General features: G+C 35.4%; 1 protein-coding gene across 1 annotated transcript; it reads right to left on the reverse strand.

The window, feature by feature from the left end:
• Positions 1–14,033: 14,033 nt before the first annotated feature.
• Positions 14,034–24,051, reverse strand: LOC116421383 (leucine-rich repeat-containing protein 14-like). Its single transcript, XM_031950563.1, has 4 exons — positions 23,926–24,051; positions 22,233–22,633; positions 17,912–18,526; positions 14,034–14,695 (listed from the first exon to the last, which is right to left on the reverse strand). Exons 2-4 carry the CDS (start codon positions 22,592–22,594, stop codon positions 14,119–14,121), a joined length of 1,554 nt encoding a protein of 517 aa, XP_031806423.1. The 5' UTR covers positions 22,595–22,633; positions 23,926–24,051; the 3' UTR covers positions 14,034–14,118.
• Positions 24,052–24,575: the final 524 nt, after the last annotated feature.

Genomic DNA, 24,575 nt, shown 5'->3' on the forward strand with positions numbered 1-24,575 from the left:
GATAAAAAGGGTCATATCTGGAAAATGTGGCAAAGGTGAAATCTAAAGGCCTTGGAAACAAATTAGATATGAGTAGTAAGTGAATAGTTAAGGAGAGAACTTCCAGCCAAGATGGTGGAGAGGACACACACATCTACTTAATCTCCGTCTTTGGTCTCAGAATTTATTTCATGACAAGCCTTGGAATTAGTGCTTGATTGAAAAAAAAAACACAAATAATTACCAACAGAAGATATCCTTGAAATTCACCAGAAAAGGTCTGTTTTTGCTTGAGGATGGGGATGGTTAGATCAGGTACAGACTGAAGGCAGGGCAGTGAGAGCACAGCAGACAGTGAGAGTATGGAGCTGACTGAGGGGGGTGGGGTGTGATCTCAGCCGTTTCTTTGGGGAGATCTTTATCACAGTGTGGATACTTTGCCCTGGCAGCAATCCAGTAGATCAGCAGAGGAGCTATAAAAACAGGAGGTAAAGACTATAACCCCGAAAAGCTAGGGTCTCTTGGGACCTGGCCACACCCACCGGGAGTGTCTCAGCATGTTCTCAGAGTTTCAGAGCGCAGACGCAGCACAGCCATTGCTGTCCTGACCCCCACAGTCTGTAGAGGAAACTTGGTAATACAATCCAGCCCTCCCCCCCCCCAAAAAAAAGCAGACTGTATTTGTTTTGGGTTTTTTTGCTTGTTTGTTTTCTTTGATTCTTCTTTGACAAAAGTGAGTAAAAAATTAAAATGGACTCTATTGATAGCTTCTATATGGATAGAGAGCAGACTTTAAACCCTGAGAAAACTAAAAACAGACTGTCTCCAGATGAATCCCCAAAAGGGGATATGATCTGATCCTCAACACATAAGACTCTCATAGAAGAAATTAAAAAGGCTCTCACAAGAGAGCTAGAAGAAAAATGGGAAAAGGAAAGGGAAGTTTGGCAAAAGAGTCTGGATAAGTCATTCAACTCATTTAAAGATAGAGTGGATAAAGAAATCAAATCCTTGAAAAACAGAATTAGTAAAGTGGAAAAAGAAAATAATTCTCTAAAAAATAAAATTGGCAAAATGGAAAAAAGTTCCATAGAACAAAACAACTCACTTAAAAACTCAATTGGACAATTAGAAAAAGATATAAATAAAGTGAATGAAAAAAATAATTCATTGAAAATTAGAGATGAAAAAATGGAATTGAATGACTCAAGGAGATACCAAGAATCAGTCAAGCAAAACCAAAAAAAAAAAAAAATGAAACAATGGAAAAAATGTCAAATACCTTCTTGGGAAAACGATAGATCTGGAAAATAGATCTAAGAGAGACAATTTGAGAATTATTGGATTCCCTGAAAAATATAATGAAAAAAAGAGCCTGAACACTATTTTCTATAACTTTTAAGCACTATTAAGCAAGTGGTGCTCATAAGTTTAATACTGGAGAGGGAGGTAAGAGGGAAGGAAAGGAGAAAAGCATAAGTAGGGGTTAACAAGATGGCAAATAATACAGAATTGGTCATTTAAACCATAAATGTGAATGGGGTAAACTCCCCCATAAAGAGGAAGTGGTTAGCAGACTAGATTAAAAGCCAGAATCCTACAACATTATTTACAGGAAACACACTTGAAGCAGGGCAATGCATACAGAGTAAAGGTAGAAGGTTGGAGCAGACTCTACTATGCTTCAGGTGAAGTCAAAAAAGCAAGGGTAGCCATCCTGATCTCAGATCAAGCAAAAGCAAAAACTGATCTAATTAAAAGAGATAAGGAAGTGCACTATATCTTGCTAACAGGTAGCATAGATAACGAAGTAATATCAATATTAAACATATATGCACCAAGTGGTGTAGCATCTAAATTCTTAAAAGAGAAATTAAGAGAGCTTCAAGAAGAAATAGACAACAAAACTATAATAGTGGGAGATCTCAACTTTGTACTCTCAGCATTAGATAAATCAAACCACAAAATAAATAAGAAAGGAGTCAAAGAGGTAAATAGAATACTAGAAATCTTAGATATGATAGAACTTTGGAGAAAACTAAATGTAGACAGAAAGGAGTATACTTTCTTCTCAGCAGTTCATGGAACCTATACAATAATTGACCATAACCTCAAATTCAAATGCAGTAAGGCAGAAATAGTAAATGCATCTTTTTCAGATGCAATGCAAATTACATTCAATAAAAAGCCAAGGGAAAATAGACCAAAAATAATTGGAAACTAAATAATCTTATACTAAAGAATGATTGGGTAAAACAACAAATCATAGACATAATTAATAACTTCACTCGAGAAAGTGACAATAATGAGACATCATATCAAAATGTGTGGGATGCAGCCAAACCAGTAATAAGGGGAAATTTCATATCTCTAGAGGCTTACTTGTATAAAGTAGAGAAAGAGAAGGTCAATGAATTGGGCTTGCAACTAAAAATGCTAGAAAAGGAACAAATTAAAAACCCCCAGTCAAACACTAAACTTGAACTTCTAAAAATAAAAGGAGAGATTAATAAAATTGAAAGTAAAAAAGCTATTGAATTAATTAATAAAACTAAGAGTTGGTTCTATGAAAAAACCAACAAATAGATAAACCCTCAGTAAATCTGATCAAAAAAAGGAAAGAAGAAAATCAAATTGTTAATCTTAAAAATGAAAAGGGAGAACTTTCTGCTAATGAAGAGGAAATTAGAGCAATAATTAGGAGTTACTTTGCCCAACTTTATTTCAATAAATTCATTAACTTAAATGAAATGGAAAAATACCTTCAAAAATATAGCTTGCCCAGATTAACAGAGGAAGAAGTAAATTGGTTAAATAGTCCCATCTTAGAAAAAGAAATAGAACAAGCTATTAATTAACTCCCTAAGAAAAAATTCCCAAGACCAGATGGATTTACATGTGATTTCTACCAAACAATTTAAAGAATATTGCTATATAAACTATTTGAAAAAATAGGGATTGAAAGGCTCTTACCAAATTCCTTTTATGACACAGACATGGTACTGATACCTAAACCAGGTAGGTTGAAAACAGAAAGAAAATTATAGACCAATCTCCCAAATGAATATTGTTGCTAAAGTCTTAAATAAAACATTAGCAAAAAGATTACAGTATGACCAAGTAGGAGTTATACCAGGAATGCGGCTGTGTAAATATTAGGGAAAGTATTAGCATAATTGACTATATCCATAACCAAATTAACAAAAACCATATGATCCTCTCAATAGATGTAGAAAAAGCATTTGATAAAATCCAACATCCATTTCTAATAAAAACACTTGAGAATATAGGAATAAATAACCTTTTCCTTAAAATAGTCAGCAGCATATATTTAAAACTGTCAGTAAGCATCATATGTAATGGGGATAAACTGGAACCTTTCCCAGTAAGATCAGGAGTGAAACAAGGTTGCCTACTATCACCATTATTATTCAATATTGTATTAGAAATGCTAGCCTCAGCAATAAGAGTCAAGAAAGAGATTAAAGGAATTAGAGTAGGTAATAAGGAAATCAAATTATCATTCTTTGCAGCTGATATGATGGTATACTTACAGAACCCCAAAGATTCTATTAAAAAGCTATTAGAAATAATTCGCAACTTTAGCAAAGTTGCAGGATACAAAATAAATCCACATAAATCCTCAGCATTTTTATACATCACCAACAAAATCCAACAGCAAGAGATACAAAGAGAAATTCCATTCAAAATAACTATCAATAGCATAAAATATTTGGGAATCTATCTGCCAAGGGAAAGTCAGGAACTATATGAACAAAATTACAAAACACTTTCCACACAAATAAAGTCAGATTTAAATAATTGGAGAAATATTAAGTGCTCTTGGATAGGCCAAGCAAATATAATAAAGATGACAATACTCCCTATACTAATCTATTTATTTAGTGCTATAAACAATCAGACTCCCAAGAAACTATTTTAATGACCTAGAAAAAATAACAACAAAATTCATGTGGAAGAACAAAAGATCGAGAATTTCAAGGGGATTAATGGGAAAAAAAATCAAATGAAGGTGGTCTAGCTATACCCGATCTAAAATTATATTATAAAGCAGCAGTCACCAAAACCATTTGGTATTGGCTAAGAAATAGATTAGTTGATCAGTGGAATAGGTTAGGTTCACAGGACAAAATAATCAATAACTATAGCAATCTAGTGTTTGACAAACTCAAAGAGACCGACTTTTGGGATAAGAATTCATTATTTGACAAAAACTGCTGGGAAAATTGGAAATTAGTATGACAAAAATTAGGCATAGACACACACTTAACACTGTACACCAAAGATTAAATCAAAATGGGTCCATGATTTAGGTATAAAGAATGAGATTATAAATAAATTAGAGGAACATAGGATAGTTTACCTCTCAGACTTGTGGAGGAGGAAGAAATTTGTGACCAAAGAAGAACTAGAGATCATTATTGATCACAAAATAGAAAATTTTGATTATATCAAATTAAACAAAATTTGATATAACAAATAAATAAACAATTTCAAACAAAACTAATGCAAATAAGATTAGAAGGGAAGCAACAAACTGGGAAAACAGTTTTATAGTTAAAGGTTCTGATAAAACCTCATTTCCAAAATATCTAATTAACTCTAATCTATAAGAAATCAAGCCATTCTCCAATTGATAAATGGTCAAAGGATATGAACAGACAATTTTCAGGTGATGAAATTGAAACTATTTCCACTCATATGAAAGAATGTTCCAAATCACTATTAATCAGAGAAATGAAAATTAAGACAACTCTGAGATACCACTACACACCTGTCAGATTGGCTAAGATGACAGGAAAAAATAATGGTGAATGTTGGGAGGGATGCATGAAAACTGGAACATTGATGCATTGTTGGTGGAGTTGTGAACTAATCCAACCATTCTGGAGAGCAATTTGGAATTATGCCCCAAAAGTAATCAAAATGTGCATACCCTTTGCTCCAGCAGTGTTACTACTGGGCTTATATCCCAAAGAGATACTAAAGAAGGACAAGGGACCTGCATGTGGCAGCTCTTTTTGTAGTGGCTAGAAACTGGAAATTGAATGTATGCCCATCAATTGGGGAATGGTTGAGTAAATTGTGGTATATGAATGTTATGGAATATTATTGTTCTGTAAGAAATGACCAGGAGGATTAATACAGAGAGACTTGCAAAGACTTACATGAACTGATGCTGAGTGAAATGAGCAGAACCAGGAGATCATTATACACTTCAACAACAATACTGTATGAGGATGTATTCTGATGGAAGTGGATATCTTCCATAAAGAGAAGATCTATTTCAGTTCCAATTGATAAATGATGGACAGAATCAGCTACACCCAGAGAAGGAACACTGGGAAATGAATGTAAACTGTTTGCATTTTTGTTTTTCTTCCCAGGTTATTTTTACCTTCTGAATCCAATTCTTCCTGTGCAAGAAGAGAAATGTTCGGTTCTGCACACATATATTGTATCTAGGATATACTATAAGATATTTAACATGTATAAGACTGCCGGCCATGTAGGGGAGGAGATGGAGAGAGGAAGAGAAAAATTGGAACAGAAGTGAGTGCAAGAGATAATGTTGTAAAGAAATTACCCAATCATATGTACTGTCAATAAAAAGTTATAATTTAAAAAAAAGAAAAAGAAAAGAAAAGTTAAGGACACCCATATTGCAAGCCTGGGTAACTGGAAGGATATTGACACTCTCAACAATAATGAGGAAGTTTAGCAAAGATAAAATTTTTTTGGAGCAAGTTAATGAGTTCAGCGTTAGACATGTTCAGTTGATGTTGTCTATAGAAAATTCAATTTGAGACTTTAGGCAGAAATTTGAGCCTGGAAGTCAGCAGAGAAGGTAGGGCTGCTTATGCATATTGAAAATCATCAGCATAGAGATGATTATTTAATCCAAGGGAAATGCTGAATTCACCAACTGCAGTATTACAGAAGGAGAAGAAAACAAGATGCAGGACAGAGTGCTGAGGAACACTCAGAATTAGATAATATATGCTCAAATGAAGATTCTGCAAAGAAGAATGAGAAGGAATGATCAGATAGGGAGGAAGAGAACCAACAGTGAGAAGTATCATGAACCTAGAGAGAAGAAAGTATATGAAGGAGAAAATGAAGACCTCTTGAATCAAAGGTTTCAAGGAAGTAAAGAAAGATAAGGATTCAGATAAGTGTATTAGATTTTGTCATTGAGAGGTCATTAGTAATTGTGGGCAGAGGGATTTTGGCTGAATGATGCAATTGGAAACCAGACTGTAGAATGAATGTGAGAGAAGACATGAGCAACAGAATGGTGGACTAGATACTTTCTCTATTTCCAGAACTTCTCAAATATCTCTACAACAGAAATTAAAGAACCAAAATGTAATGTTCTTCTTTTTCTAAAATGTAATCATTCTCTGGGAGCAGATTTCTTGCAGGGCTTCTGGAGGCAGCCTTAGTTTCAGCTCAAAGTGTTAATCACCTCAAATGCAGCCAGGGATTAAAATACAGTCTTTTATTGTCTCTTCCAAAATAGCCCAATAAGCTTTCTTTGGTTCCAACAGTTCTTGTTGCTAGTCCTTTGCTTCTGCTTCTGCTAGCTTCAGCCTCTCCTCTTCTGAATCCCCAGTTTAAAGTACCAAAAGTAATTTCAGCTATCTTCATGGTCTAGGACTTGTGAAATTAAAAAGAAAATTTTAAAAATTACTCTATCCCCCCAATTACTCTTTAAATGGACCCTTGATTGCATTCAGTATGCTCTCCTACTTCTAACATTACCAATAGGGAATCTGTATTAGCAGATCCAAAGACATGACACAGGCTTTCAAAACAGCCAAGACTACACCCCTCAAGCCAATCCCTTGTTCCAGTTGTTTTTACTCTGTGAAAGGCAGTCAGCTTACCCAGAGTAAAAACCTCTTGGCACCATGATCTGGTAGCACAAGCAATACAAAGGTGTGAAATGCTGTTGCTGGGGCAGACATCAATGTTGCACCAGTAGAGTCAGGGCCCATCCAGTATCCTCATTTCATCTGCAAATTGGGCATTAGGACAGAAAACTTTGAATTTCTGCAAAAACCTGGAGTTGGACCCATACTTGCACAGTCTAGAATTACTTTCAACATCCCTATGGCATCAGCAGTAAAAAGTTCCAAAAGATTGAATTGAAGTCAAAGAACTGAGAATTAGAGCAAGGAAGACAAGACACTATTCATATGATGGGGTCATGTAGCACTCTACCATACCTAAGATAAAGAGCATAGCAATTAGCTGGGGCCAATTCTGACCACCCAAAAGTCATTTGGGACAGAGATCTAGATTGGTTAACCATGAATTGTTCAAAATGGAAGAAGTCTGAGGCACTTTGAGATCCAGTCCCCCCAAAAAAAACAGAAAAAGAGGAATAGGAAAAATATGGAGGAAGGAATGAAATAACCTTCAGAATTCAGAATTGGATGGAATTTAATTCCATTATATTTGAATGAAAATAGATCATTGAAATGAAAAAACAATATCAACAACAGGAAATATTTCTTTCAGATCTAGTTAACTAAGTTAATAGTTACTACAAGTAAGTACTGCAAAACAAAGGAAATTAACCCATAATTTGCTTAGACAAAGAATCCTGCAAAATTTGAGAATAAAGAACAGAAACTTGCTAGTCTTGCATGGTTCAAAATAAAAATGAGGCATATGAAAACAGAATTTAAGACCTCTACCACAAAAATAATAAGCAGAACAGAAAATGGAATTTGAAATAGTAAACTTCAAAGAAATAAAGAAAAAAATTGATTGGGAATGCAAATATACAGAACAAAGGAAACAAATAATATTATTAAAAGAAAATATGCTAACCATAAATGAAAAATATAATTGTTTTGAAGAAAATATATAGAGACAACCTCAAGATCATATATCTAATATAAAAGTCTTTAGTAAGAAAATCATATTTTATAAGCATATAAATGCTTATAAAAATTATAAAATTATAAAGCATATAAATTTTTATAAGCATATAAATTTTTATAAACATATAAAATCAACAAATAAAAAAATTAAAATAAGCTTAAAAGAGGCAATGTGAAAAATTAAAGGAAAAATTGAAAAGAAATACCTCATAGAAATGGTGTTCTTTGAAAAGACAAACAAAATTCATAAAAGCTTAGCCAATCTAATTAAGAAGGGAACATCAAAATCCTGAAATAGCAAGTGAACAAATTTCAATCACAGAAAAATCAGAAGAAATATAAAAAATAATCCAAATATTTTATGCACAGTTATATGCTAACAAAACTGAACACAGGAGACAAAGGAATACATTCAAAAACAGAAACTACCAAAAACTATCAGATTCCCAACTTCCTTAGGTGAGGAAACCTCAGACTGTAGATATGTTAGTACCCCAATCTTTCCATTTCCTCCTGGACACACTGTGTCCCCCTGATGAAATTCTCCTCCTGCTTTATGGCCAGTCTTTTTAGATGAGAAGACCTCAGATAATGGGGCTGCTGGGAGCCATTCATGGGTTTTGGGGACCAGGCTGTGAAAACTGTCTTCACAGTTTAACTTCAATCTTCACAGAACTGTCTCCCATTTCCTGCTGCCAGCTCAGCGTTAGCATCCTTGGCTGGAACCTCAGTGCACTAGGAACAGGCTTGCCAGGCACAGCATGTTCCCCGAGGAATGTCGGCCAAGGCCAAGGTCTGCCCCAAAGCAAGCACTCACAAGGCATCTTTCACCTTATTCTCCCAGCCCAGTCTCCCAAATTGGATGTGGAAACCTTTCAGTGCAAAGAAAAACAATCCTGCTTTCTACTTGAGGCCTCCCATCTCCTGCAGTCCTGTCCTTTGTGGATAGAGGCTCTCCATTTAATGATGATCATTCCCATACCTGTTCATACTTCTCACATCACAGTGATTCAAAAGTCCTGACCATCATCATCCAGTCCCTATTCCACACCTCTACTGCTTAATTCCTTATTCCTGTCTATCTCATCTCCCTACCCCAGAGTTTTATCCTAAATTCATGGATATGTGTCCTCTAAAATAACTGTTCTATAGTTACAAGCTTTACTTCATCTTAAAATCATTGCTTTCCCTTTTCTTAAATTTATTAGCTCTTATTTAAATCTGGCTTTTCACAGATAAATCTCCCTGGTCACCCTGGCCCTGTCCTTCATTCATTCTCTGTTGGAATCTTTACAAAGTGTTTAAGTCATTAGAGTTGATAGAGACAATAATTATCTAATTTAGCATGGTTCAGTATGACTGATCTGATCTTAGGAGATATTATGGACCAGAAGAAACAAGATACTAAGTACAACTGTTAGAAATGATGGTTGTGTTCACACCTTTAGAGAGCTCTTATAAGCAAGAAGTATTTAAGTACTCATTGGAGTTCACACGTTTGGGAGATTTCAGGGTTCAGTATGAGATATCCGAATTCACATCTCCCTTGAAGCTCTTAGGGCCAGAGAGCACTCTGGGAGAATCCCATAATCCCATTCTCTCAGAGGAGGAGTTAACCTTTGGGAGATCATATATATATAGAGGAAGCCCTAAGAGCAAAATGACAAATATTGGAGAGGATGTACAAAAATAGAAACACTAATGTATTGTTAGTGGAGTTGTGAACTGTTCTACCCATTCTGGTGACCAGTTTGGAAGTACACTCAAAGGGCTATCAAACTATGCATACCCTTTGACCCAGAAATACCTCTACTAGATGTGTAACAAAGGTACTGACACCAAAGTTCTTTCTTGAGCTGAACTGCCAGGCATTTATAGTGTACTACAGAACTTAGATGGGCTGGCCACATTTTTTGAATGTCAAATGTACCTTTGTCTAAAACTTTTATTTTACAGAGAACTCACAAAAGACAACCACTCACACAGAGACCAGAAGAAACAATATAAAGATACTCTCAAGGTTTCTTTGAAGAATTTTAGAATTTATTGAGTGACATAGGAGACACTAGCACATGACTACCCAATATGGTGTACCTGGATCAAAGAAAGAGCTATGTTCTATGAGCAAAGAATTGCAGCAGTTGAAAAGGGAATGTGAGATGTGTAAATTTAGAGACATCTCCACTGCAAGTGTTCATATGGACTATTCACGCCCAATATGTAATAGTCTTCCAACTTCATAATGGTATGATCAGTCATGGTCTGACACACTGTACCTTGATCCCAACTTTTATGATGTCATTTTGGTCCTCTTTGAGTATGAAGGATAAACAAAAACAAGACCCCAAAGAGATAAAAGTAAACAGAAAAGGACTTATAAGTCCTTAGAAGTACAAATACATAGAAGCTCCTTTTATGCCATCAAAGAATTGTAAGCTGAGAATATGCCCATTAATTGGAGAATAATTGAGCAAGTTGTATGTGATTGTGATGGAATACTATTGTGGTACCAAAAAATGATGAGCAGTTTGTTTTCAGAAAAAACTTGGAAAGATTTGCATGAACTTATATGCAAAATGAAATGATCAGAACCAGGAAAATACTGTAACAATTGAAGTAAAAATTATTTATTTTCAGCAGTATAATGACCCAAAACATTTCTAAAAGACCTATGATGAAAAGTGCTATCTACCTCGAGATAAAGAACTGATATCCATCTGATAGTTGGATAAAGAGTATCCAACAAACTCCAGCAGGAAGAGATACAAAGAGAAATTCCATTTAAAATAACTGTAGATAATATAAAATATTTGCCAGAAACTATGGCATTGAACAATACCTTACACCCTATACCAAGATAAGGTCAAAATGGGTTCATGATTTAGACATAAAGGATAATAATATAAGCAAATGAGAAGAACAAGGAATAGATTACCTCTCATAGCTATAGAAACAGAAGGAATTTATGGCCGAACAAAAACTAGAGAACATTTAAAAATGCAAAATGGATGATTTTGATTATATTAAATTAAAAAGGGTTTGTACAACAAATGCAGACTAGATTAGAAGGGAAGCAGAAAACTGGAAGGAAAAATTTATATCCAAGGGTTCTGTTAAAGTCCTCATTTCTAAAATATATAGAGAATTGACTCAAATTTATAAGAATACAAGCCATTTTCCAATTGATAAATGGTCAAAGGATACGAACAGACAATTTTCAGATGAAGAAATCAAAGCCATTACTGGTCATTGAAAAAAAAAAAACATTTCTAGTCATATGAAAAAATTCTCTAAATCACTATTGATCAGAGAAATGAAAATTAAGACAAATCTGAGGTACCACTACACACCTCTCATACTGACTAAGATGACAAGAAAAGATAATGATAAATGTTGGAGGGTGTGACGTCCGAATTAGCTCCCTGTTGACCTCAGGATCAGCCAAAGTCAGGATCAGCAAAAGTCCTTGGTCTTTAAGGGGACAAGTAAAGGAGATGGACGAAACTGTCACAAGTTCTCCCCTACCAACCTCCCTTCTCCTCTTACTCCTGCAAAGTGACTCTGGCTTGTCTTACTCTACCCCCTAATCCCTCCTACAATTATCTGTATACCCCAAAAGTTTGAGCCAGCACAGAATAGTGAGAAGGGCCATTTTCCAAGCATATGCTAATAGAGTATTGTCCAACAAGTAATTAGCCTTAAGTGCTCAGTTATCTGATTCCAGTGCACCTATTCAGCGTTTCAGCCCTTTACAGGAGGGGAGGGGAGAAAACAGGAACACTAATATATTGTTGGTGGAGTTGTAAACTAATCCATTTTGAAGAGCAATTTGGAACTATGCCCAAAAGGCTATCAAACTGTGCATACCCTTTGATATAGCAGTGTCACTAACTGGGCTTATACCCCAAAGACATCATTAAAAAAGGGAAAGGACCAAGATGTGAAAAAATGTTTGTGGCAGCCCTTTTTGTAATAGCAAGGAATTGAAAACTGAGTGGATGCCCATCAGGTGGAGAATGGCTGAATAAGTTATGGTATGTGAATGTTATGGAATACTATTGTTCTGTTTAAAAAAAAAAAACGATCAGCAGGATGATTTCAGAGAGGCCTGGAGAGACTTACATGAACTGATGCTAAGTGAAGTGAATAGAACCAAAAGAACACTGTGCACAACAACAAGATTATGTGATGACCAACTGTGATGGACTTGGCAACAATGAGGTGATTTAGGCCAATTCCAATAGACTTGTAAGGGAGAGAGCCATCTGCACCTAGAGAAAAGAATTTGGGGATTGAGTGTGAATCACAACATAGTATTTTCACTTTTTTGTTGTTTGCTTTTTTTTTTCTTTTTTTTTTTCCTTTTTGATATGATTTTTCTGGTGCAGCATGATGAATATGGAAATATGTATAGAAAAATTGCATCACTTTAACATACTGGATTACTTGCTACCTAGAGAAGCGGATGGAAGAAAAATTTGGAACACATGATTTTGCAAAGGTGAATGGTGGAAACTATCTATGCATATATTTTGAAATTTAAAAGCTATTTTAAAAAAAGAAAAAACATGATATTTGAATAAAGATTAAAACAACTTTAGCACTTTATTATTCTTAGTTTTGGAGGGGCTGTATTTTTTTGCAATATGGCTAATAGGGAAATATTTTGTATATATGCATATGTGCAAAGTGTACACAAATTGGTGTTTTAAGGAGGGAAGAGGAAAGAAGGGAAAGAATTTCTAACTCAAAATTTTAACAAATGAAATGTTAAAATCTTTATTTACATGAGATTGATAAAAAAAATTAAATATAGAAAAAAGTTGACTGCATTTCTTGAGGTAAAATGAGAATGTTTATTAGCATCTTAAAGTTTCCTACTTTGCACACACTTTCCAATACTTCCTGGTGTTCTTGTATTTTTTCCTTCTAATAAACTTTGCTTTTCATTTTGCTGGAAAGCCAATAACATCTAGAATGTTTTGCTAATCCCAGTACCCTTATCACTGCTCCTTTTATTTTACAAAATATAAGGTTGTCTTGTTGTCATTTCAAAATTTTGTGCTTCTTTCATTTTGATATGTTTTAATTTCTGCCTGTGCCATTTTTGTTCTGTGATTCTACTGGGTCTTGAAATTCCCCTGCCCCGAGACATTTTTTTGTATTTTTAATTCTTCTCATGTTAGTCTTCTTAAAAAAAAAAATCCCTCAGCATTCCATTTCCCATCTTATAGATTTTAGATGTTTCTTTAGATCTGTTATGATTTTCAACCACTCTAGAGGTTTATGTAGCATGAGCCTTCCCTACTTACAACTGTAGTATTGTTGTAGTTATCTTTCCATCTTGATCTTTTATGTCTCAATATGTTATAACTGTTTTCTTTATTTCTTTGGTCTTAATTTATCTGCAAGAATTCTCTTTCTGTTCCGTGTGTGTGTGTGTGTGTGTGTGTGTGTGTGTGTGTGTGGTTAAGCTCATCTGGTGTATGTGTCACTGATTTGAGCTGGTACAGGTAAATCGGCTTAATCAAAAATTCAACTGCTGACCCATCAATTTTTGTCCTAGGATTTTAGAGAAAAATTCATAAAATGTCAAAGTTGAATATAAGCCATCTAACGATACCCACAACTGAATCAAATTCTCTTTTCCAAAATTCTTGATAGTTGTTGATTCAGTCTCCACTTTATTTGAATGTTTCAGTTCCCATTAATGGTTTTTAGGTCTATTCATTCTCACTCCCATTCCTACTCTGTCTATATCTATATATAAACTATGAGAGATGTAACATATGTGTATATCTATATACATACATATATAAATATACATATAAAATGGCTACTTTATTTGTATGAGCATAAAACTGGAAATATGTTTAACAAAAATGAAATAAATTATAGTGTATTCATGTAATGACACTTTAAATTCATTTATTTAAAATATTTAAAAACATGGAAAGATATAAAGGGTTTTTACACAAAAAGATCAGGAGAATGATGACTAGAGCTGTAATATCTCCAACTTCAGATTAAAAATAACTAAAAATTGTTGTCTTTTAATCACTTTTCCTTTGTAAAATGCTATGAATTTTAGATAAATTTTATTCTTATTTTGTATATTTGAGTATCTTTCATGGTTAAAATTATATTTTAAAAATTCTTAATGAAAAAATTAACTATCTTTATTATTATCACAGGAATATGGAATCTTCCCCAATCCTGGTAATCAAACTACTTTCCGTAGGTCAAAATAATCACCAATGTCAAAGGTACGACTAAAATTATATTGAATGGCAGAGTCTCCCATTAAGACTGGCAACTGGCACATTTCATTCACGACAGAAAAAAACTTCTCTTTATCCATTTGATCTTCTAAATATATAGGAAAAGTTTCATCATCGGTCAGATTTGGGCAGCAGTCCAGGAAAACTGGAAATCCTATTGCTTTCAGGTTACGCAGCTTTTGGTGACACGGCCCCAGGAAAGTTAAAATACTTATGCTAGATAGTGGGTTGCCACACAGACCAAGATGGGAGAGTCTGGTACAGGAATATAGATAGGGTAAGGTTTGATAAAAGTCAGTGTCCTTGATCTTACATGTTGTCACATTCAACCACATCAGTGAGGTTGACAGTGACTTTAAAAGTTGCAGGAAGGAGTCTAATTGCTCAGGTATGTTGTTTCCTGTAAGATCCAGCTTTATGAGATGGGTACTATAGTGACTTTGGGCCAGGTAGGTTAGGTCTCTGTTTGTTAGAGAGCAAAAAGAAAGTTGAAGGCTCTCTAGAGAGCACTGTAGATCTCTGAAAATAAAATAAAAAATAAATGTTATTTATATACCAAAATCCAGATACCTCCTTCCATATTTGCTTGCATTCTATGCTTATAGAATACATTTAGCTTCTTGTCCTCTACCTGTGCTGGACACATTTGTCCTGTAGATGAAAGATTAAGGTTTACCCAAGGTACAGAATAGAAACTAAACACACCAATGAAAAAATTAGCTAATAGGTTTTTTTTTTTTTAACTAAAGTTAAAAATCTATTCCATGACCATTAAAATGAATCTTTTATAATAACCAATGAACATGTGAATGTAGGAAAATGACAATAAGAAAGGGTTTTGAGAAAATTGTTGTGAAGAAATGAAAAACATTTGGCCCTGTAAGCTTTGGAAAACCTGAGAAAAAGTTACTTGGACACATGGGACATGTCCCTCTGGCAGTACCAGAATCTGAACTAAATCCAAAAATCAATCTAAGATTTGTATCTCACCTAGAAAGAAATGGAAGGTTCTAATGCAGATTGTTGAAATTTACTTAACCTAACTTTTGATAATGTCTCAAGAAGAGGCAATACCTCAAGGCTCTCGCAGGGGTCCTCAAACTACGGCCTGCGGGCCAGATGCGGCAGCTGCGGATGTTTATCCCCCTCACCCAAGGGCTATAAAGTTTCTTTATTTAAAGGCCCACAAAACAAAGTATTTGTTTTTACTATTGTCCGGCCCTCCAACAGTCTGAGGGACAGTGAACTGGCCCCCATAAAAAGTTTGAGGACCCCTGCTAGTATGCAACAGCATTAGCTAAGACTATAATGGAAGCAGAGATAACACTAATCACATTTTCATGGTTGCAGAGACTAATTAAAAGGGTCTTCCATAAAAGCCTAATTGACCCATGTGCTCAGAAACTTAGCAGTGCTAAATAGAGAGGCTTCTTGGGTTCATGAAACCCACACAGATTTGTCTCAAACCAGGAAACTATGAAGCTTAGTGATCAGATGGGCATGGAAGAGACCAGACTAGAGCACACCAAACCCTCACAGTATTGTGGCAGCCTCACCTGATATGCCTTTTAGGTATAAATTCTGGATGCAAGAGAAAAAGTTCCTGCAAACGTGGAAGATGAAGTAAGGAACTTGACATCACTCAAACCTTAAATATGAACGAATCAAAGGAGGATTAAATGCAAATGTGAACATAGAAACAGAGTTTAGTGGGCAGGGAAGATGTTTGACTACATAAGAGAAATAGTCATAAGCAAGTCCAACTCAAAATATGGAGATTGGTTTGTCAAGAAAGGATAAATAGGCAAGAAACGGGTTAAAAAAAAAAAAAAAAACCTCAACCTCAGAGGTATGAACAAGGGACAGACAGAGGAAAAGTAGAGTAAATCACATACAGACCACAATTAGACTGGCAAAGATGACAAGATAAAAGACTGTTGGAAGAAGATGTAAATTGTCAAGATGTTTCAGGAAAGTAGTGTGAAGTTATATGCTAAATTATTTAATTGCATATATCCTTTATTCAATGAGAACACCCCTAGTCTTATGCTCCAAAGAGGTCCAAAGCAAAAGGAAAGAATTCTCTTGTACTAAGATATTTATAGCAACTAAAATATTTATATAAAATACAAAATATTTGCTATAAATATTTTATTATTCTGAAGAAGTGGAAACTAAGAGTATCTATTGTGGGAAATGATTGAACAAATTATGTTATATGCATATAATGGAATATCATGCTTTAAGAAACAATGAAAAGTATAGATTCAGAGGATAGATGCAAAGAGAATAGAACAATTAATACAATAATTATAACATCATAAAGAACGACTTTGAAAGATTATCAATACATTGGTCAACCAGGACTTGGGAAGATAGAAACATGGGATTCGTGGCCTTACTTGACGTGACTAATATGCAGATTTGCTTTGCTCTTCTATGTTCATTTGCCATAAGGAAGGTTTGATTTGTTTTTTATTTGTTTTAATTTGGGGCATTTGAGAATATTATGATACATGGCTGCCCAATTATGAAAAATGAGTACTGGACTTGACATCAGGAAGATTCATTTTCATGAGTTCAAATCTGGCCCTAGAAACTTAATAGTGTGATCCTAGACAAGTCATTTAACCCTGTTTGTCTCAGTTCCTCATCTATAAAATGAGCTAGAGAAGTAAATGGCAAACCAATCCAGTATCTTTACCAAGAAAATTTCAAAATGAAGTTATAAAGAGTCAAACATGATTAAAACTCAACAACAAAATTATCATGAGTTGGCCAAAGAAATGAACAACAACAACAACAACAAAAATCAGTCCTCCTCCAGGCCACTTCTTTCCTGTGTGGGAACAGAATGTTACCTTCTTTCAGAAGACCATAATATTCAGTGGATACTGAATAGCAGATTTCAACAAGTTTTTGAAAGGATGTTTGCCTAATGATGACAATAATTATCAAATCAGAATGGAAGGTGACAACTTTACCTAACTTTGGAGACCATCAAATTGAAACTGGATGGTCAAATGCCACCTCCTCCTGAAGATCTTTCCTCATCCCCCTAATTGTGAACACCAGTCCCTCTACATGATAACAATGATTCATATTTATTTTGTACGTTCTGATTTATGTTTCAAGATTGTAAGCTCTGTGTCCTGAGAGCAGAGAAAAAAATTTTTTTCCTTTGCATTCCCAGCACAATTCCTGGGATATAGTAATAGTGCTTAAGAAATGCTTGTTCTTAAGTGTTGAGAGATGATGGTAGAGGAAATAACCGTTTCAGGCATGTATTAGATTATATAACTGTGAGTTCCCTTGTTCATTGTAGGCTTGAAGTCATTTCATAAGTTTCTTTGACTAAATGCTTTTTTACCCACAGAATAGGATCACAGAGTTGTAAAAGACCTCAGAGATCAATGAGTCCTCATTTTATATATAGGAAAACCAAAACCCAGAGAAGTTAGGTTACTTGCCTCAGACCTCATAGGAAATATCAGTTTTATATTTAAATCTAGGTTCTGTGACCCCAACCCTGACACATTGGTTCCAATGCTTCCCTGCAATGACCATACAATGGATATGAAAATATCTCTGAATTCAAGAATTCAACTTGCATTGCTTAGATGAAGGAATCAGATATTTCTTACAAAAATCTTCTAGTTTCCTAGTAAGAATTTAAGACAGGATGTTTTAAGATGGTGGGGGTAAAGGGAATTGTCTCCCCCCCCCCTCACTTACCCAAGCAAATACTCCACCTGACCTGAAAGACATATATCATCTAAGGCGATCTCCTTGAGGTTTTTCAATTTGTTCAGTGCTATTACAAAAAGATCAAAGGTGGCCTTCAGTTCAGGATTTTCCCACCAATGTTCATCTTTAATAAAAGAGGGCAATTTCAAACTCTGCAAGTTATGAAAGGTAGTGATCTGTGACATAAACCACCTGATGTCTATAGAAGTTATATTGCTGTAAATTAGGTCTACTCTACGAAGTGCCAGAGAGTCCAAAAGAGGCAATAAGTTTACAGCGCTACAGCCAGAGAGGTACAAAGCATAGAAATCCCGGCAAATCAGACGCAGAGGGCTGTTGGCATTGCCCTGGAGAATTGGTGTTAGAGAGTCGTTAAAGGTAGGGCTCATATAGAGGTCCACCAGGAGATCCACATGAAATTCCATTGGGATGGGGGATGTTTCTGCCCCTTGATCTCTTGTCTGACTTTGTGAGTCACATGTGCCCTCATGTGAGGTATAGACTCGGCCTTGGCTTATTAAGGAAATCCATAGGTCCATGGCTCTCAAGTCCCAAAAAAACCTATAACCAAATAATCCTGTCATATCCAGTTGCTGTAGTCTCCTGCATCAAGGACAAAAACAAAACAAAAACTAATAAAAAAGCCAGGTCATAACCTGGCCCAGAAATCCTTGAGAGTTCTGATTACCCCCGTAATAAAAGGGCCAACACAGTATAAAATGTCCTCCTTCTTGCATTTCCATAATAAGAGATCACCAAGCAGAACCAACTAGGTTATACTCAGGGAGATCATAGCTGGTGAGCGACTGAGAATAGACCCTTTGTTTTTATCCCGTAAATCATTGTCTCTATGGATTCTTGGACAGAATGGATCTTTCCCAACTATACCCTTCTTTATCTCAATAGTGGAGATGGATTCCCCAGGGTCTGATATCAACTATAAAATAATCACAGCTCTACATGCCTCTATTTAATCATCCTGGAGAGATGTTTGTGGCTTAGTGGAAACAGGATTCAAGGTCAGAATACAAATCCTGACTCTGACACCTATAGACTGGGAAAGTTACTTAAGCTTTCAGGATTCTAGACATCTTCCTAAGATTTATGGTAGCAGACAAATTACCAACAAGCATTTTGTTAACTCACCAAAGAGTTCTCCATGGCAGTGATATCATGGGTCCAGCCCTTATCTCCATTAAGACTGTTAAAATGTAAGGACTCAGGACAAATCACTTATGCCTTCCTCCTAAGTTTCCCAATCACCTTACTCCATGCTTTCCTACCTCACAAATATAAGGACCTAATTTTGCTTTCTTCTATTTTATCCTTTTAGACAAGCAAAGGACCTAGTTCTTACTGCCTTAGTCAATCCCCAGTGCCACAGCACTACCTTATACTTATTTTTCCTGGATGAGGACATAATTGCTCCAGCTTTAGGTTAAGTTCAGAAGCATTCTGAAAGTCCCTCAGGGAAGAGACATACTGCTAGCCATGAGTCAGACAATTACTAATTAGGCCAGATTTTGAAACTTCTAATTATCTGTCCTCTTCAATGGATCTCTTCCCACCCACTGATACTCTGTCTGGACTCATTTCCCAATATTTAGCCTATCCCCATAGCTTCTTACTTAACTTAGTGATACTGAACTCCCAGCTGTCAAAAAACACAACTTTCTTCTCAAACCTAGCTGTATATTCTCTCAATTCAAATTATCTTGCCAAATATATTACTCCTTATATATACACTTCTTCATTGGACCTTCTAGAACACGTTTTCTATAAGTAACATTTTTTTTCTTTTACAACTCTTGCTCTACTTCCTTCAATTTTCTGGCACTCGTTGAGACATGGCTCCCTTATGATTCTACTGTATTTCTGGTTATTGGATTCACTATGGGTGCCTCTTTCTCTCTTAACTCCTGACTCTCTGGTCTTGATGGGAGAAATCTAATGACTCTTTCCTCTTCCTTGATATACTTTTACTCTTTTCACTTACAAATTCCTCCTCCTTTGAGATTTACTCTTTTCAAAATTATTACTTAAGCAAGATTGTGAATGTATCTACTGAATAGTGAGCCTTGTTTTTCCTCATTCCAGTTCCTACTTATCATACAAAAGAAGGTATTGTCTTTTAAGCCCCTATTACTTACTCTGCCATCATGCCTTAGCTACACTTAGAAGTTAACAACCATAGCTTTCTCATCTGTGTTCCACTTTCATGTTCATGAATTTTGAAAGTTCAATTATTAATCACAATCTCCCATCATTAGCTAGCTAAAAATAGCTCTGAAGAACCAATTGTTAAATTCAGAGTGAAAATTTACTCCTCAGAAATGGGTTTTATTGATTATCTAGTCTTCAAATACTAATGGAGAACACACAAATTCACTTTGCATGTCACATGTACAGTAATTTTTTCCTGGAGAGCCAGTTATTAAACATTGGCTAAAATACAAAAAAAAAAATGTTACTGTATATATGCAGTATATGTCTTCATACCCCAAGGAGGACATTAAAAGGAAAGCCAACCTGAAACCTAGTTATAATGGCATTTTTTATGTTAGCAAATAAGTAGGTATCTATTATTCATGGAATGACTAAAAAAATTTGTTACATAAATATAACAATATTATTGTGCTGTAAAAATACCATTAATAGAAAGAACATGCAAAGACTTAGATGAGCTGAAGAAAAGTCAAATAAATAAAATCAAGAAACTTGTACAATGACAAAAGTATTATAAACGGAAAGAACAATCATCAGAAAATAAGTCCTCTGCAAATTCTCATTGGAACTGGCTTCTTATTGGAATTATTTTTATTTCTTATAACACTCCCATTTGTCTACTCCCTAACCTGAAAAAAAAATACCATCGCCTACCTGAGGCCTTCTCTGAAGAAAAAAAATTTATCTTGCATATTTTTAAATAAATATGTTTCTTACAATTAGCTTTTTGATAGCAGGAATTATTTTCTTTTTTATTTTAAATTTCCAGAGCCTGATGCAATACATGATAGGATTGGAGACCAGACTGGAGATGTAATTGATATGGGAAATTTTATTATTTATATATATTTCAATATGGGAAACTCCCGCAACCAATGCATGTCACCAAATTCTCTGCAAATTCTAGTGAGAGTAGCCTGAACATTGAAAGCTTCAGTAATTTGTCCAGTCAGTGGTCTCAGAGCTGGGTCTTAAATCTGGATCTTTTTTGGCTCTGAGGCAAAATAACTACTATGTCAACTTTACATGTTCATTATCAATTGGTTTTTGGTCATCTCTAAATGGTTTTTTTTTTGTTTGTTTGTTTTTTTTGGTCTTTCTGGACCACAATCTCAGAGTCATCCTTGCCTCTTCTCCTTTATGCTCCACAGCTATGTTTCCAGTTTTCTTAATTCATTAAACATTAAACAACTTTTGTTGTCTTCCCTACCTCCTGTCACAAAGTCCCCAGGCTAGTTCAAGCTAGTAGAACTGTTTGAATAGCTTCTGGGTTTGTCTCCCTGCTTCCAGAATGAGCCCACTTCAATCGAACTCTCATATTGTCTCCAAATTTACATTTCTAATGTGTAAGTTTGACATCACTTCCCTACTCAATTGTCAGGTGCTCCCCATTTTCTGTAGACAGAGTTACAAAATTCTCAGCCTGGCATTTGAGTGCTCTGCATTCTAACTCCCATGTCAGTTTATAGTCCTTTTTTCAAATTCATATCATAAGACATATACCATACATTGTCTCAATCAACCTGGCCTCTTAGCACCTGTTTCCTCCCTTCTGAATTGAGCCTTTTCAGAGATCATTTTCGTAGAGAAAATATACTTCCTCTTCTGTTATCTCATCACTGCTAGCTTTTTTAAATGTCTACAAAAAAGATTCCATTGCTTAGCACTCAGATGATGAAATAAGTTTTTAGCTCTTATTTCTCTAGAAACTTGTTCAATTCAAAATTTTCCTTTTTACTCATCTTCATGTTAAATGTATCCAACTTTAAATGAAACATATTAGTTTTCTACTAATATTTTCTTGTGATTTATTATTTTTGCAGTTTGTTAGATTTTACCTTAGTGAATTTAGGTCATCAAAGTTCTACTATTTACTTGTAGACTTTTCCCATCTCCAACCTGTTAATGTTCTCCTCATCTTGAGAATGCTTTGTATGAACTAATCTGAACATGTACTGTATCCATTCACCCATGGAATCCCTATCTTATTTCCCTTGCATATAGTAGATGCTTAGCAAATGAATCTAGCAGAGTCCATTTACCAGGATGTGAGAAAACCTTCCCAGGTACCCTAAGGACAAACCTGTCTGGGGGCTGCTGTGAACCTTCAGTGATTACTTTCTTTATATAGCTCCTCACTCCCAAGATGACAGTATCAATTTTATTTCTGCTTAATTTATCATACACGAAAGTCCACTGACATTCTGGACATGTCTTAGAAGAAGTCCGAGAACAGCACCAACATGTCTGCAACAGCATTTGGAATTTAAGTTCGGAGTAAGGCCATGTCTTCACTAGCTCATACAGCAACTTTATCCTATTATCTCTGAAAGCCACGTTGAATAGGATTTTATATGTGACTGGTGGCAGATATTCCAAGATTTTACATGTGGCTTCCTCATCCTTGGCCAGTTGCTGAGCACTTAGGAAAGTCAGGGAGTACATGTCAGGAATTAAGGAACCTGAGACCCAAATATAGAATACCTGTCAAAGAAAAAGGTCCAAAAGCTAAGAATTAATCCTAGATTTTTGACAGCTTTAGTCTACCTTTTTAATTCCATTTATCCCATTCCATGCTACCAGTAAACAGGCCAGTAAATGTAAGAATAACTAGGAAAATAGGGATAGGAGAGGTTTAATCCCATCCTGTTGCTTCTGCTCCCTCAGCTTGCCTATTCCCTGAGCTGAACTGGAAAGACATCCACGATTTTTCTCTACGGTTCCCATTCTTCATATTGGCCACAATTTTTCCCCCCAATACCTAAATCCAAACATGTGGTCCGAGAAAGGTCACCATTGTTATCGTCATAAGGCACAGTCATCCTGGCTCGGCACAAATAACTCTGTGTTTAATGTCAAATCAATTTTCAGCTCATCTCACTTTTTTTTTTTTTTTTTTTTTTTTTAACAGTTGTGTGCCTTCAGATAAGTTGCTTAAGGCCTATTGTCCTTCTGTGAAACTGAAGACATAATACTTCTACCTACCATACAGGGTGGCTGGAGGAAGGAAGTTTCTGATATTTAAAGCACTGTATAAATGTATACTATCATGATGACTAGCTTGAAATAGGAATAATCCTGAAAAATCAGAGAAGATTGACTTTATTTTAGCCCTTTCCATCAGATCCTAGGCCAGCTAGAAGGCTCGAGGGTAGAGTACTGGGCCTGTACTTTTGCAAAGAAATTCCTCCAAAAAAGATCACAAAGAGTTGAACACAATTGTAAATGACCAAATAATAAACAAACCAAATACTATTTTATTCTCCTTTGCCCCAAACTATCTTATTTCTAGACACATGAACCAACCCTTCTTACATTCTTCATGGTATGCCTAAGTGTAAGTCCTCATAGTAACAACATAAGTCTGCTGCCTCCTTTTTATAGAATTCTAAAGAGCTGCAGAAAACAACTTGGGGACTACCAGTTTAAACTTTTCTATGTCATGATTGGAAACCAAGGCCTAAAGAAGAAAAAGATCTGCCCAAATTCAAAATAAGTTAGTAACCTAACCATAATTTAATATCTCCCTCTTCTTCTCAGTTCCTCTCTTCAGTTCCTTCTTACCCTCTAATAAAAGCATGAGCCTCACACACAGTAGAGGCTCAGTAATTTCTGTGAATAAACTGAGTGTGGAATCGAATTATAACCTCCTGAGGAGACCCTCAAAAGATAAAGGCCTCCTACTGCCCTCTCCTCTACCTAAGTTTTTGCCTTGCTACTCTTACTCAAACCTTATCACCTTTATGTTTTGAGATTACTTCCAACCATGCACTTACCTGAAGTCTTCTCAGGAAATATTCTCATAAAAAAGTGTTATGGTCAGTTAGAGCATACACTTAACTAAGGTCCTCTAGGCATTATTTGAGGACCCACAACTCAACTTGCTTTGGGGTCCATTTAATTTAAACTATTATGTCCTCTGTTACAATAACACACCTGTGCCCAATTTCCTTGTTAGGTATAGACCCTAGAGAGATTACAGCTGTCTTTCTTTACCATACTGATTAGTTGACATTAGTATTCATTAGTTGATTTATTTTCTTCAGCAATTCAAGGGCTTGAATGTATGGATGCTTGTTAGTGCCAAAGTGAAGACAGATGAAAGACATTTCAGAATGAATTGCTAGATGCTTGGGATCTCTTGAGGAGAGATGAAGAGTTTGTAGACAATCTAATAGCAAAAATCTATTAAAAATCTGAGTTTCCTGTGTGCTCCTCTGAACCAAATAAATTAATCTGAAGGAAGGGAGAATGTAAGAATTTGTTGGCAAGGCTCCTGTAGACAAAGGCTTTCTTTTGGGGTAAGTAAGCAGCAAAATGGCAGAATTAGAGAGAATGTGACATATTATCTGCCAAAAAGACAGGATTCATGAGACGCTGGTGCTGTAATTTTATAAATTATTCTTCTAATTCTGCTCATTTTCCT

Source organism: Sarcophilus harrisii, chromosome 1, assembly GCF_902635505.1.
Source record: "Sarcophilus harrisii chromosome 1, mSarHar1.11, whole genome shotgun sequence".
NCBI classification, from domain to species: Eukaryota; Metazoa; Chordata; class Mammalia; order Dasyuromorphia; family Dasyuridae; genus Sarcophilus; species Sarcophilus harrisii.